This window comes from Heloderma suspectum, chromosome 3 (assembly GCF_057233095.1).
Source record: "Heloderma suspectum isolate Gila_16-S chromosome 3, 16-S_ref, whole genome shotgun sequence".
In the NCBI taxonomy this organism is placed as follows: Eukaryota; Metazoa; Chordata; class Lepidosauria; order Squamata; family Helodermatidae; genus Heloderma; species Heloderma suspectum.
Genome location: NC_139460.1, coordinates 327,320,056 through 327,335,626, shown reverse-complemented (window position 1 = coordinate 327,335,626; position 15,571 = coordinate 327,320,056). Strand labels below are relative to the sequence as shown.

The window sequence follows — 15,571 nt, the reverse complement described above, 5'->3', positions numbered from 1 at the left end:
TGTGGGGTGTGTTACAAAAGAAGAAGCATTAGTTGCAGCGGGGGGGGGGGGGGGGCTTTTACACAGCAAGGACACTTTTAGACCAGAAACGATTCACTTTTAGACCAGAAACAATTCTGAAGTAGCCCAGGAACACGAAAACCCAGGTCAGGAGCAGCGCACAGCACACCTTTTGAAGACAGCACTTGAGAAGCATGCGAGACCAGATGAGCCAAACACAGGGTGGAGCAGAGTTCAAATCATGCCCCAGTGCTGACACAACGGCTGACCTCTTCTGGCACTGATTTAGCCCCCAAGCCCCAGCCAGTAAACTCAGAGTAGGTACAGAATGGGAGAGATTTGAGAGCAGAAATTACAACAGCGGGGCCGCTCATAGGAGCAAAATGGTACCCAAGCTAAAGCCAAACTGGATCCTTCCCAGATCACAAGTGCTCAGCTTCCCTTGTCAGCTGCCACAGGGGAGGGGGAGGGGGGAGGGGACGACGGGAGCATCAGTGTTTGTGTAGTTTGTGTAGTCACACCAATTTCCTTGTCAACACCTTCACGGCGGTGTGGCTCATTCCACTGAATGAATGGTGAAGTCCCTTCCTTTGAAATCAGGGCTACCTTCCCCTTTGGAAAAGGGCCAGAGAACAAGGCGTTGGGTGGGGTGAGCTCATGGGGGTGGGGGAAGAGAAGAGAGATGCAGGGTGGAGAAAGTTATCTGTGGGTTACTTTTCTTTTTCTTTTTTCAAGCACCAAAATTCAGAGATATCTAGACAGGCGAGGGAGAGCGGCCAAAGATCAACACAGCAGCTAGAGAAAAGGGGGCTGGCCCAGGTGGCGGGCAAGGTTAGCTTAGCTGCACTGAAAAGTAACTTCTCATTGTGGTCAGATTAAGGGCTGGTTCACACATGCATGAACACCGCTTGACTCCCAGCCAAAAGCAAGTGGTGTTTGCGTCTGGAAGAGCATTCAAGGCACATCTAGTACGGCGTGCTGATTCTCACAGTGGCCAGTCAGAGGCCTCGAGAAAGCCAACGGTCAGGCCACGAAGGCGTCTCCCCCGCCCTACACACACACACTGTATGTATCTGGTAGTCACAGGTGCACTGCCTCTGTCAACAGAGGTTCCATTTAGCTATTGTGTCTGGGAAAAATGGTAGTGGCCAGGCTGATCAGAGTTGTGTCTTTTTAGATATGGGTTTTACAGATATCCTGCCTCTAATTTTGTTATCAGCAATGTTCTTATGTCTTAATGGTAACATCGCATTACTTTACAGCACTGTATGTTTGAAAGGGCATTCCTCGCCCTGACTATGGGCAGATAGGCTTCTAAAACCCCCCACAGCATTCCCACCAAGCTATCCCAGGCTGAGTGAGTACCCCGAAGTGCCATAACGCACAGATCTTCTCTACCACTCCCACTACCCCCCAGCCAGCAATACTAGCTGGGGATGCTGGGAGTTGTAGTCCAATGCATTTGGAAGGCGCTGGCTGGGGAAGCCTTGGCTAGCGAGCCACCATATAAAGCTGCTCTAAGACGATGGCAGTCCAGGCGATCATTCTCATGCAGCCCCTGACACGCACAAAGGGCAAAGGGGGTGGGCGAGCCCAGAGATCTCCTCCCTCGCTCCCCAAAAAGAAAAGCTCAGCACTAGATGGCCGGGTGTTGCCTAACCACCCCAAATTCTCCGTGGGGTGAGGGAGTTCAACGTCCCGCACACACCCATGTGCCTGGGAAGCGCATGTCGTCCTTCCGCTTCCCCAGTGGCGGCATCTGGTAAGCCAGCACACCAAGCACCGCCGGGCGCCGGGTGAGTCAGGGCCCAGGAGGAGCCGTTTGTCTGTCTGGCAGGAGAGGCCTGCCTGTGTCTCGCAATGGCGGTGGCTGCCGGCGGCTTCGTGGAGATGCCCTTCGGAAGAAGGCCGGAGAGCGCAGCGCGCTGAGCACTTCGACGCCCTGGCCTCTGCTCCTGGGGTCCTGTGTTCTGCGCACAGCCCAGTGTGGCTCTGCCCGCCCCGAGCCCAGCTGGTGCCTCAGGACTTGGCCTTCCAGGCTGAGCAGGTGGAAAGAGCGCATGCACGCACTCCAGGGGCCCAGGGAAGCCCGCGCCCCAGAGGAAGATGCCTGCATGCAAGGAGGTACCCAGGCGGCCGCTGCTCGCCCAGGCCCTTCATGACAACTTACACAATGACCGCCTCCCAGCTCCTGGGTGGAGCTGACAGCAAAGCCCAGGCCAGAGACATCGTCTGGGGAGGAACGGAGTTAGAGGAAGAGATAGCAGAGCCAAAGGGTAGTAGTTTCAAAGGAGAACCTGGGGGGAGAGAGCGAGAGATCGGCCCGATTTCGCGCTCCTCATCACCCCTTGCACCTCTTTTCCGCTACGCAACTCTCTAGGCAGGCCACCACCCTCAGCCCCTCCAAGAAGATTCATTCTCTCCAAGCCCCATCTCTCTACTGCCACGTTGCTTTCCACACATGCTTCCATTGTCTCTTTACTCCTCCTATACTATAGGAGTATAGCCTGCCCGACATCGCGTCCCAGTGCTGCTCTGCACCGAGCACACCGGGGCACTAAATAAATAAGCGGAAGGCGGGAACAAGCACTTTAAAAAAAGTCCACTGGCCTAACCCAAAGGCAGGATGGAACCATTTCCCCAGGGAACCGGGTTGCGGGCAGCCCGCTCAGGGCTTTCCCCATCTTGGGAATGGGTTGTGTCCAGATTGCTAAATCTTTTAAATTATCATTTTCACGTCAGTTTCTGGCGCCCTTCAGGGACTCTGGAATAATGCCAACCCATTTGGAATTAGCATGATTTTCACGTTCCTCCACATTGCAAAGAAAATGGAGCCTACGCCAAAATGTTACAAAAATAGCGTAAAGTGCCACAATTCTCCCTGCTGTATAATTTGCTTAAAACTGCAGAACAGCTTTCCCTGTTTAATTATGGATATGACACTACAGTAAAAAGAATGAGAAGAGTTTGCTTTTTTTTTTAAAAAAGAATTATTCCCGCACTGGATGTGAAATGTTCAAAGACCAAACTCTGCACTACATAGGCACATCGCAGTGCTTAAAAAACTAACACCCAATCTCGTTTGATCTCGGAAGCTAAGCAGGGGCAGCCCTGGTTAGGACTTGGATGGGAGACCACCTGGGAATCAGGCTTCCTGCACTGAGCAGGGGGTTGGACTCGATGGTCTTGTAGGCCCCCTCCAACCCTATGGTTCCCTTTTAACAAAGAAACATCACTGTGATGCGTACAGCATTTAAACTGTGTGAATGAAGACCAGTGAGAGAGGTGTCAGAAGGGACAGGGGAAGAAATCCTGCAAGGAAACTCAAATGTGTTCTTCCTACCCCAAAGAGAGTCAAGGAAAGAAGATCAGATAGTGACTGGACATAAACAATGGAAAGCAAAAAAAGATTCATGTCATTCAGGCAGCGGAGGAGTAAGTGACACAGTGTTGAGTAGGAGCTACCAAGCAATACTATTCCAAAAGAGCGATGCAAGGCAATGGCAACATAACCATCCATGCTGCGGCATTCTGCTCTCAACAGAAGATTTTGCAAGACCAAACCCATATGCTGGGTCCCAGAAAGCCTCTGTATATATGTATTCTTCCAGCCCAGAAAGCATGTTCTTGTTAAACTGAATAGGTTATATTACTAATATTTCCATTTCACAGACAGGCAGTTGAGGCCTGGAGCAAAATAGCTTGAAAACCACAGCTGAACAAAGAGGCACTTGGCTGGCCACTGTCAGAAACAGAACACTGGGCTAGATGGACATGTGGTGTAATCCAGCGTTGGGGCTCTTTATGTTCTTTGTATTTAAACCTATCCCAAACTTCTCCGCTCCATTCCTGCCCAGCAGATTCTCCAGAGGGTTTGGAGATGTTCGCACAAATGGGATTTACTAGAACAGAATAGCACTTTTAAACAGTCTCTCCTTCCATCCCACACTCCAAAACGATCCTCCCCCCACCGCACCCCCACCCCATGTATTATGTTTCCAAATGGGCCCAGTTTGCACATTTGCAAGATGGAAAAACAAAGTCTGGCCAAGCTGTAGGATGACACTAGCTCAGATCACAGAATTTCGGTGCCTTCCCTTTCAGATGGTGTCAACACAGCTGCTCTGTCCTCTGGAATGTAAGCTAATATGGTTTTCAGTCTGGTGCAGGAGGGCCAACTTCCTCAATATGTAGCATATCCCCTGTAACACACACACGCGTGCACACACACACTTCCTCGATCTTAAATCAGTCCACTATTTCAAGTTTACACTCTACATACACAGTCTCTCCCTGACACCCAAACAGAAATAATTGCTTTGCAAACAAGGAGTCCAGGTGATGCTCTGCGCATACAAACTTCAGCCACATCGTATGCATGGCTTGTTGACAGAGATTCAAAGAGGCATTTCTCCGCCTGGACAGAGGGTCGGGGGGGGGGCAAACGATTAGCCACATTAAGGAAAACTAGCTCCATTAACTTGCTATCTGCAAACAATCTTGCACCTGAAGACCTGTTTCCATTGTTTTTCAAGCCCAGCAAAGTCCTGACTGCAATGCGCTTCTTCAGGCTAACCATCTATTGTGTCAATAAGAAGACAAGTTACAATGGTTTACAGTCAACACAGACAAAAGCACCCCATTTCTAGGAACTGATAGGCACTTCTTTGCAGTTCTTAGCCAAGGAAAAGTCACTTCACTGGCCATAACTCAAAGAATAAATGCCCACCCCCTGCCCTCAAATTAATTCAGCCTAAAGGAAACTTAAGTGTTGCCTAGTTGTCAGCCCCGGGAAGGAGAAAAGCCCCCCGAAGACAAAAGTCCTGGATCTGCATTACAGAGATCATAAAACTGGAGACAGAGAAAGAAATGTCAGCAAAGACCTGGGATGCCTTACCTCACTGTATTGGGACTGGGCATTATTCTCGAGGTACAACATGTTAGCAGTGAGGTTAAGCAGGGCTGCGGTCCTCTCCTCGGGCTCCAGGGTGCTCTCCTTCCCACCAGTGCCCCCCACCCCCAATGAGACCCTAGGGAAAGAAATGGGTGACTCCGCTTGCCAGCTCTCAGGACAGTGTGCCTCTCCAGATAATTTAAGGTTCCCTTATATACTTCTCTCTGGGCAAGGAGGGGGGCGGGGCGGACCTGCTTGGCTCTACCTGTCAAAATGTTGCACACCTGGACTCCTCCACTCCAATGGAGGGAGGCCTCTCCCAGCTCATTAAGTGGTTAAGGAATCCTTATCACCAATCTCTAAAAAGGAAAGGAGGGGACAAGAAGAAAGAGCGCACACGCCAGAGAGGGAGCAAAAAGAGCTCAAACGGAGGGGAACACACACGCACACTGGAGACTTTCGCTCGCCACTTGTGCGAAGTTTGCAGCTAACGAAGAAGAGGAGCAATCAAGGGCACCCCACGGACTTAATCTTTACCGAAAAGCACTGCCAATTATTGATATTTCCAAAACACCCTGAAAGCCATACACACTCTCTTTACAGAAGACCGATCGACCCTCCCCATTTGTCAGATGAAGAACCGACAGTCAGAGAAAGCCTTGCCCTAAGCTAGGTCTAGCAATGGCAGCTAAACGGATCCTCTAAGATCAGTGGCAGTATACCTCTGAACTACTGTTGGGGGGGCAAGTGAGGGTTGTCTTGTGGGCTTCCCAGCGGCCTCTGGGTCACTGTCACTGTCATTAACAGCATGCTAGACTAGACGGACCTTTAATCCGATCCAGCAGGGATTTTTCTATGGCCGTACATTAACGCCATCACTACCATCACTACAGCGAAGGAGAGTCTTCTACCTAGGTTTCCAAGACCAAAATGTCAGTCATCGTCTAGAGCAGCCTTCCCCAACCTGGTGCCCTCCAGACGTGTTCGACTACAGCTCCCAGAATCCACCTGGCTAGGGATTCTGGGAGTTGTAGTCCAGCACATCTGGAGGGCACCAGGTTGGGGAAGGCTGCTCTGGAGGACAAGCATGGTCCTCAGGTCTTTGGGGGCTGGTGGGGGAAAGAGAGAGATTATTTTTTTAAGAACGTAAAAAGAGCCCTGCTGGATCAGACAAAGGGCCCATCTAGTCCAGCATTCTGTTCACACAGTGGCCAACCTGTGAGCAATTAAGTGATGCCCAACACGTTTCAGTCCAAGATCTATAAATCCAATAGAGTTAGGCAGGACTGAGCACTTACTAAAACCCAGCGAAGAGACAGAAATGGGCACCAGCCACAGCACACGAGGTTTCAAGTTACATGGAATTCTTTATCAGGCGTATAGGAAAGCTAGTCCTAAGCACTACCTTTTCCATATGAAAAGAAACATGCATGACAAATGTAGCCTTTACTAGTATTTTTACTTCTGACAAAAATTATCACTCTCTCATATATATATATATATATATATATATACACACACACACACACACACACACACACACATACACACACACACGAATTCATCCACACCCCAATGAAGAGAACTGTGTTTTTTCCTGATGAAGAGGTCTGTGTCAATGCAAAACTTACTCACATTACTTCAGGTGCACTGAAAGGCCAACATCCATGACCAGGCAGGCACATATCTTGTATGCACAGGTTATTACACTGATACAGCAGATATACTGGTATGCACAGATGTATATTATTAATTAACTCTGAGCATTAGTAAGAGGTGGTGTAGCAAAGTTATTAAGACAATGAGCAACAGGGGAGGAATTCCCCACCTTTGCCATGAACTCCCGAGCTGGCCTTGGGCAACTTCCCACCTTTCAATTGCAATATGTGAATAATAATACTACTGACATACCTTGCCAGGTTGTCGTAAGAGTTACAACTAGATAGTGTCTGGGGTCCAAATACTCTAAAGCTGTATCAAATATTAAGATAGCTTCCCTTTTTTTTAGCATATGAAGCTGCCTTGGATGAAATCAGACCCTTGGTCCATCCCATCCCGCATTGTCTGCACTGACTGGCTGCGGCTCTCCAGGATCTCAGACGGAGATCTTTTCTGATCTTGGAGATCTTTTCTGATCTTTCCTTAGTTGCATGGGAGATCCCAGGGGCCTTTCTCATGCAAGTAGGTGCTCTCCCAATTAAGGATCTCTGAAAAATTAATTTCAGGTAGTTTCTGACCAGAATTTAGCCAGTTTGGACCTCCCAGAACTGAACCCAATTTGCAGTCGAAGTCTGCATGTTCCCGAGGTTGTGAAGCAATTCGCAGAACCAAAAAGAAATGCATCTGAAAACCTAAGGAGATCTGAGCAGCAGACACTAAAACCAGTGGGTTGCATCCCATGTTAATCCTACTAAGAGTAGGCCCACTGAAATGAATGAGACGTAAGTTAGCCATGACCACCTTGAGTACTGTTCATTTGAATGGGTCTACTCTAAGTAGGGCTAACACTGGATACATTCTAGTAAAAAAAGATAACAAGCAATAGCAAACAAGAAAACTCTCACAGCAGCCGTAATATCTCGGAAGGCTCAAAAGGCTGATTAAAAAGAGAATATTAAGAACATAGGAAGAGCGCTCCTGGATCAGACCAAGGGTCCATCTAGTCCAGCATTCTGTTCACACAGAATGGCCAGCCAGGGGGTACTGAACTACCCTCGTAAAGGTCAGCCGCAAAGGTTCCATAGGGGTCTCCCGGTGGACCTTTCATGACGTGTAGACATTGATGTCCTCATCCTCCATGAATTTCTACTCTCATTCTGCCATTTGAGGGCTCCATACGGACCACCGGATGAATGCTCAGCAATAGGGGTGCACGAAGGTCACTTACCTGGTCTCGCAGCTTTTCGCGGTGGGGGGGAGGCGCTTCGCTGCTCTCCCCCCGAAGTTCAGGCCAGGGGGGGGAGGCTTCCCGCCTCGCCCGGCCGAAATTCAGGCCAGGGGGGAGGCTTCCCGCCTCGCACGGCCGAAATTCAGGCCGGGGAGGAGGCGCCTCGCCTCGCCCGGCTGCGAAATTAAAAGTTAAACAAAAAACAAAAAACGCCCCTGTGATAGGCTACGTGACGATTAACGTAGCCTATCATGGCTAGATCTGCAAAGTCAGCCGTGATAGGCTACGTAAATCGTCACGTAGCCTATCACGGCTGACTTTGCAAATCTAGCCGTGATAAGCTACGTTAATCGTCATGTAGCCTATCACGGGGGCGTTGTTTTTTTTCTTTTATTGGAATGGCGGCGGCAGCAGCCGGTCGAAAGACCGGCTGCCGCTCCCGCCCTGGACGAAGACCCGACGAACCGCTGGCTGGACCCGCCGCCGCCGGGAGGGACATTCGGGAAAGGTAAGTCCCGTCCCGGGGGGGGGGGGGGTGCGGAGAATTTCTCCCCGAAACTTGTTCGGGGGGCTGAACACGTTGGCGCTCGGCCCCCCGAAGTTTCGGGGAGAAATTCTCCGCCATCCCTACTCAGCAATCAGGAGAAGAATGGGCAGCAGGCACAATCCAGATTTTTCTCACATCCTGTATGCGTACATGTGCTCAACGCCTGAAAAGCACCAATGTAACCTGAAAAAAAAGTTCTCACCATCCCATGCTTCATGGTCACAGCTAGGGCTGTACGGCTTGTGTGACATCCACTCTGTTTGTGTTTCACAGATTGTCAGGCGCCTTTTGTTCCATCGTCCGCTCACAGATGGATGCGAACTTTTTTCCCCCTCATGCGGAAAAATACACAAATAATTACGTAAGGGGTTTCGTAAGAATTTACATAATTTACCTCAGTACATAAGATTTAGCATATTGTCCCCCATTCCATTGCACTTTTCCTCGGCAGAAACTTGCGCATTTTCCTACGAGTGAATATGTGTAAATTTTGGGGAAGTAAAAAAAAAGTCAGAAGGTCCACAGACTCCACGCAGCCTGAGGGGGTCGCTCCACAGAGGATTCTGCAGGTCGGATTCTTAGACATCAGAGCTCATTTTACTCCATCTCGAATTTCTCCAGCATCCCTAATCCACAGGTGGAACGAGAATGAGATTCATCCCAGGAGTGATAAGCCTGTCCGCAGTCATACATGTTTTAAAACTGGGAAACCCTTTCACTCCAATCCCAAATGTAGACATGTTGACACCTGGCAAAGGGAAAGGCACTCTGTACATGCTCCAAGGCAGCCTTCCCCAATCGGGTGCCTTCCAAATGTGCTGGACTACAATTCCCATAATCTCCAGCCAGCATGGCCACTGACTGCTCTACAGTACATCCTTTACTGCTTCCCAGTGACCCAGGGCTGCATCTTGGAATGGAAAGCACCCTCATACACTCCAGGGACAAAAGGTTCTGTCTCCTTCCACGTCTGCAGAACATTTACTCATCCTGAGCTCTTGGGTTAGAGATCAATATAGTGTAGCAGGATTACTGGATAGTCTAAGGCAGCCATTGATTGATTTATTTTCTTGCTCAAAAGATACATACTAGTATTTAAATATTTTTCACCACCTTTCCTCCAGGGAGCTCAGCTCAGGGTTGTCACCCACCCCAAAACAACCCTGTGAGATAGATGTGTAAATAAATAAAATAGCCTAATCCAATATCCTGCCTTTCTTTATAAAATACAAGCTGCTTACAGAAAAGTTCACAAAACCTGTAACACACATCTAAGAAAACAAATCCAAACAATTAAAATAAATCTCATGCAATAAAACCATATGAGCAGCCCGGCTGGATTGGACCGACGGCCCATTTGATCCACATCCTGTTTGCACAGCGGCCAACCAGGTGTCTATGGGAAGCTGCCAAGCAGGACAGGGGCACATGAGCCCTTTCCCTCCATTTGTCCTGAGTGACGCAAAGGTACACTGCCTCTAACACTGGAGGTACTATATCAGCATCATGACTGGTGGCCATTGGTAGCCTTCTCCTCCAGGGCTTTGTGTAACCCCCTTTTAAAGCCACCCAAGTTGTGGTAGAGAATTCCATTGGGCTGTATCCAAGGTTAGCCCTACTTAGTTAGAATAGATCGATTGAAATGAATCAGACTTAAGTAAGACTAACATTGGATATAACTAGGGTTGTGCGAACTCACCCGAGTCCGCCCCTTGACCCGCTCGCCAGAGCCCCGCCAACTGCTGGACCTGGCTCGCCCTGGGATGCAAGCCGGCTGGTGGTGCGCAAGAGCCCGGCGAGCGCTGTTGCTGCCGCTGCCCAGAGCAACTGCGTCCCGAGGACCAGCAAAGAGGGGCGCAGTTGCTCTTGGAGGCAGGATGGGAAGTGGGAGAGAAATGGCGTTTCCCTCTCACTTCCCATCCTGCCGCTGCTGCCGCCCAGAGCAACACTCAGGCAAGGAGCGGAGGCTGCCGCACTTGCTCAACTCGGCATGCGCTGAGTTGGGCAAGAGCAGGAGGTCGCGGACTGGCGTCTGGGGGGCCAAACTGGCAGAACCCGCCAAGCTCGAGCCCCCAAACGGACGCTCGCAACATCCCTAGATATAACCCACTGTTTAAGTATGGGCTGTGTGAAAATGTTTTCCTACCATTCAGCTTCTTCGGATAACCCTGGGTTCTGATATTATCTAATATCCCTCTGTCCATTCCCCACACCATGCATAATTTTATAAACCAAGAGCAGGATAAAAGAATTCAAGCATAAAGGCTTGAATTACATTGATTAAAATTGCTGTACTATTCCACAGCCAGGCCCTCGCAGCCCAGAGTCAGCCACCCAAGGAAGCCTAGTGACTGAACATATAAAAGATGCCACCTTATCCAGCCTCTTCGGGCTGGAATGGTACTTCTCACATTACATCTGCATTGTTATTAGTGCTGTGCTGAAAATTTCTCCCACATTTTTTCAACCATTCTCATTCAATTTGATAGGAAAGAAATCATTTTTGAAAAGAAATTCAAAGGAGAAGAAAATATCAGAGAAATTTAGGGGTGTACAAAATACTCACCCCGTTCCATTTTGTGGTGTCCGCTGGGGGAGGGGGAGGCAATCTGTCCCTCCCCCCCCCCCCCCAGAATCCTGGCTGGCCAGCTCCGCTCCGCGGCGATTCTGTGGAGCCGCCAGCAGGCTCCAAAGCCCCAGAGATACGGCCGCCATTGCCATATTGCTGGCTGGACTGATGTACTGGGGACACAAATGGCGTCTGGCATAGCAGACGCTATTTGTGTCCCTGCTGTTTGACATGATAGGTTATGTAAATCTTTACGTAGCCTATCGCGCGAAGGAATAGGGACACAAATATGCCATTTGCATCCCTGTTTTTTCATGCAATAGGCTATGTAAAGAGTTATGTAGCCTATCACATCAAAGTCCCAGGACGCAAATGGCACAGCAGACGCCATTTGCGTCCGCAGTCCGTCAGTCCAGCTAGCGATACGGCAATGGCAGCTGTATCGCTGGGGCTCCGGAACCGGTGGCAGGCAGGATCCAGCTGGCAAGGTCTTCGGAGGTAGGAGATCCGATCCTCCACAGACTTCGGGGGGTTGGATTCAATAGAATCTGGCCTCACTGGGGTCCGTGGAGGATTTCTCCAACATCCCTAGAGAAATTATCTTGGCTTGGTTTTGGGTTTCTTCTTCTGCTTATCTTGCTTATGAGGTGGCCAAGGGGTGTGCATCAGTGTCCTGCACTTTCATTGTACAATCATTTCTCCAGCATCCTTTAGCCTCCTTGGCTTCCCACACTTAAATTAAAGCCCAGGGGAAGAAGGCGTCATGAAGTAATTCCTCCCACAGGGCTTTTTCCGATCAGGAAGTGCAGGCAGCCTGGGAGGCTGCAGAGCAATGGGGAGATGTGTAATAGGAAGAAAACACGCGCGCGCACACACACACACACACACATTACCCTCAGACACCTCACAGTGATTTGGTAAGCTCAAAAACACCACAAAAATATGTTACAAAATGCCCCGAGAATGAGCAGAACAATGGAATCCTCTTTCATGGGGGAAGAAAACTTTCAGGAAATTAGAGGGCAGATTTTGTCACAGCGCCAGCTCCACCTTTTCTCTGTAGCTGGACACAACACTTCCTCTCTCATACCTGCACTGTGGAGGAGGTGAAATGGGGACCACACAGAAAAAGAAAAACCTTTAGGGAAAAAAAAGAAGCTGTGCTACAACGCCCGCCAACGGTCAGCCCTACTAGTGAGAAACTGTTGGAGAAATTGTCCCCCCAATTTCTCTGTCCGCAAATATGGTGGAGAATTTCAAGAGGCCATTTGCTCACAGCTTCATTTAAAAACAGTATTGCCTTCTTTTCTCTTTTTAGAAAAGGGTGCCTCCAGCATTCGAAAAAGACATTAAAAGTTGAGCTTCCCTCACGAGCCCGACCAACAGCAGCGCTACACAAGCCAGCTGCCGCCAGCCCCAAGACACAACCAGCAGCTTGCTGAACAAGAGAGCCAGGTGCAGAGACCCCTGTGCTGCAAGGTTCCTGCAGAGCCAGGGAAGAGGAACTCCAAGGGATTAGGAAGCCACTATTTCATCTTGCCCAGCTCTGGCAGGACAACACTGCACACCTCCAAAATATAAATACAGCATGAGCAATTTCAGTGTTTTAGGAATAACCAGATCTTTATAAGAACATAAGAAGCACCTGCTGGATCAGACCCAGGGTCCATCTTGTCCAGCATTCTGTTCACACAGCGGCCAACCAGCTGTCGACCAGGAACCCACAAGTAGTGCACATAGGCTCACTGCCTCTGGTACTGGAGAGAGCACATAGCCATCAGGACTAGTAGCCATGGATAGCCTCCTCCTCCAGGAATTTGTCCAACCCCCTTTTAAAGCCATCCAAATTGGTGGCCATCACTATGTCTTGTGGTAGCAAATTCCATCGTTTGACTCTGCGCTGTGTGAAGAAGCCCTCCCTTTGATCTGTCCTGCATCTCCCCCCAATCAGCTTCATGGGAGGACCCCATTGGGTTCTAGTATTTTGAGAGAGGGAGAAAAATGTCTCCCTCACCACTCTTTCCACACCAGGCATAATTGTGTACACCTCTGTCACATCTCCCCTTACCCTCTTTTTTCCCAAGCTCAACAATCCCAGCTGTTGTAACCTTCTTTCATAGGTGAGCTGCTCCAGCCCCTTGATCATTTTAGTGGCCCTTTTCTGCACTTTTTCCAGCGCTACAATATCCTTTTTTTAGGTGTGGTGACCAGAACTGGACACAGTATTCCAAGTGTGGCCACACCATAGATTTGTACAGGGGCAGTATGATGTTGGCAGTTCTTTCTCAATCCCTTTTCTAATTATGCCTCACACGGAGTTTGCCTTTTTTTTACAGCAGCCACACACTGGGCTGACATCTTCTCTGTCTACCACAACACCAAGATCTCTTTCCTGGTCGGTCACCACTCACCGCTAGCTCAGATCCCATCAGGCTACACCTGAAGTTGGGATCTTTTGCCCCAACGTTCATCACTTTACACTTGCTTACACTGAACCGCATTTGCGATTTGGATGCCCATTCTCCCAGTTTGGAGCTCTTCGCAATCCCTTTTTGTTTTGACCACTCTAAATAATTTGGTGTCATCTGCAAAATTGGCCACTTCCCACCTGGCCAAGCAGCGCCAGAGCTAGGGATGGACGAAAGGGACTTACCTCGTCCCGCAGCTTGCTTCGCGGTGGGGGGAAGGCGCTTCGGTTCGCCCCCCGAAGTTCAGACGAGGGGGGGAGGCACCCCGCCTGGCTGAAATTCAGGCCGGGGGAGGAGCCGCCCCATACCTCGCCGGCGAAATTCAGGCTGGGTAGGAGCGCCCCGTCTACCCGGCAGCGAAAAAAAAAGTAAAACACACACACACACACACACACACACACACACCCGTGATAGGCTACGTAACGATTTACATAGCCTATCATGGCTAGATTTCCAAAGTCAGCCGTGATAGGCTATGTAAATCGTCACGTAGCCTATCACGGGTGACTTTGAAAGAAAAAAAAAGCGCGTATGCAAATGGCGGCTCCCATGGGGACCGCCATTTGCGTTCCTTATTTTGGCATGTCTAGTCTACGTAAAGATTTACGTAGACTACGGCGAAAATAAGGGCACCGCAAATAGCGTTCCCTTATTTTCGCCATAGTCTACGTAAATCTTTACGTAGACTAGACGTGCCAAAATAAGGAACGCAAATGGCGGCGCCCCATGGGAGCCGCCATTTGCGTACGTGCTTTTTTTTTTTTTTTCCCAAAGTCACCCGTGATAGGCTACGTGACGATTTACGTAGCCTATCACGGCTGACTTTGGAAATCTAGCCGTGATAGGCTACGTAAATCGTTACGTAGCCTATCTAGGGTTGGCGGAGAATTTCTCCCCGAAACTTCGGGGGGCCGAGCGCCAACGTGTTTGGCCCCCCGAACAAGTTTCGGGGAGAAATCCTCCGCACCCCCCCGCCCCCCGCACCCCCCCCCGGGACGGGACTTACCTTCGCCGAATGTCCCTCCCGGCGGCGGGTCCAGCCGGCGGTTTGGCGGATGTTCGAGCGGGGCGGGAGCGGCAGCCGGTCTTTCGACCGGCTGCCGCCACCGCCATTGCAATGAAAGAAAAAAACAACAACGCCCCCTGATAGGCTACGTGACGATTCACGTAGCCTATCACGGCTAGATTTGCAAAGTCAGCCGTGATAGGCTATGTGAATCGTCACGTAGCCTATCGCAGCTGACTTTAAAAAAAAAAAAAAAGTGTGTACGGATAATGGCGGCCCCCATAGGGAGCCGCCATTCCTGTTCCTTATTTGGTCTCTGTAGTCTACGTAAAGATTTACGTAGACTACAGCGACTAAATAAGGAACGAGAATGGCGGCTCCCTATGGGGGCCGCCATTAGCGTACGCGCTTTTTTTTTTTAAAGTCACCCGTGATAGGCTACGTGACGATTCACGTAGCCTATTACGGCTGACTTTGAAGATCTAGCCGTGATAGGCTACGTGAATCGTCACGTAGCCTATCAGGGGGCGTTTTTTGTTTTTTTTTAAACTTTCGCGTTCGCGGCCGGGCGAGGCGGGAAGCCTCCTCCCCGGCCTGAATTTCGGCCGGGCGAGGCGGGAAGCCTCCCCCCCAGCCTGAATTTTGGCCGGGCCGAGGCAGGAAGCCTCCCCCCCCGGCCTGAACTTCGCGGGGGGACCAGCGAAGCGCCTCCCCCCCACCGCGAACGTCCTTCGAGGACAGGTAAGTGACTTTCGTCCACCCCTAAGCCTATCACGGCTGTGGTTTTGTTTTTTTTTTACTTTAGTTTTTTTTTTTTGCAATGGCGCCGGCGGCAGCCGGTCGGGAGACCGGCCACCACCCCCACCCCCGACGAAATGCCGCCGAACCGCCGCTGGGACCTGCCGCCGAGAGGAACATTCGCCGAAGTTAAGTCCCATCCCGGGGGGGGGGCCGGGTAGAGAATTTCCCCAACACTTTCGGGGAGCCGAATGCGTCGGCACTCGGCCTCCCGAAGATTCGTGGAGAAATTCTCCGCCAACCCTAGCCTAGAGCACAGACTGAAACCAAGCCTCCAAAGCAGAAACAGGCCAGCCAGCCAAGGCAGATCTGAAGGCCGGGGGTGGGGTGGGGGTAACAGGACAGAAAAATGGGGGGGGCAGTGCAATTTGAACAACGAAAGAACAGTTGTGTGTTTTTCCC

General features: G+C 50.3%; 1 protein-coding gene across 5 annotated transcripts in view; it reads right to left on the bottom strand.

The window, feature by feature from the left end:
- The window catches only part of TP63 (tumor protein p63), a 183,083-nt gene that overhangs the window by 104,635 nt on the left and 62,877 nt on the right, over nucleotides 1-15,571 (bottom strand). The window contains exon 1 of one of the 5 annotated variants that reach the window (XR_014789673.1): nucleotides 4,898-5,074. The exons of 2 other annotated variants lie outside the window; for them this stretch is intronic. Coding sequence is in view for 2 of the 3 variants with exons in the window: in XM_084847800.1 (XP_084703926.1) it covers nucleotides 4,898-4,939 (42 nt within the window). In the remaining variant the exon portion in view is untranslated. Of the gene's footprint in view, nucleotides 1-4,897; nucleotides 5,076-15,571 lie in introns of those variants that run through there. 2 more of the 5 variants (XM_084847800.1, XM_084847802.1) reach the window with 2 other exon arrangements.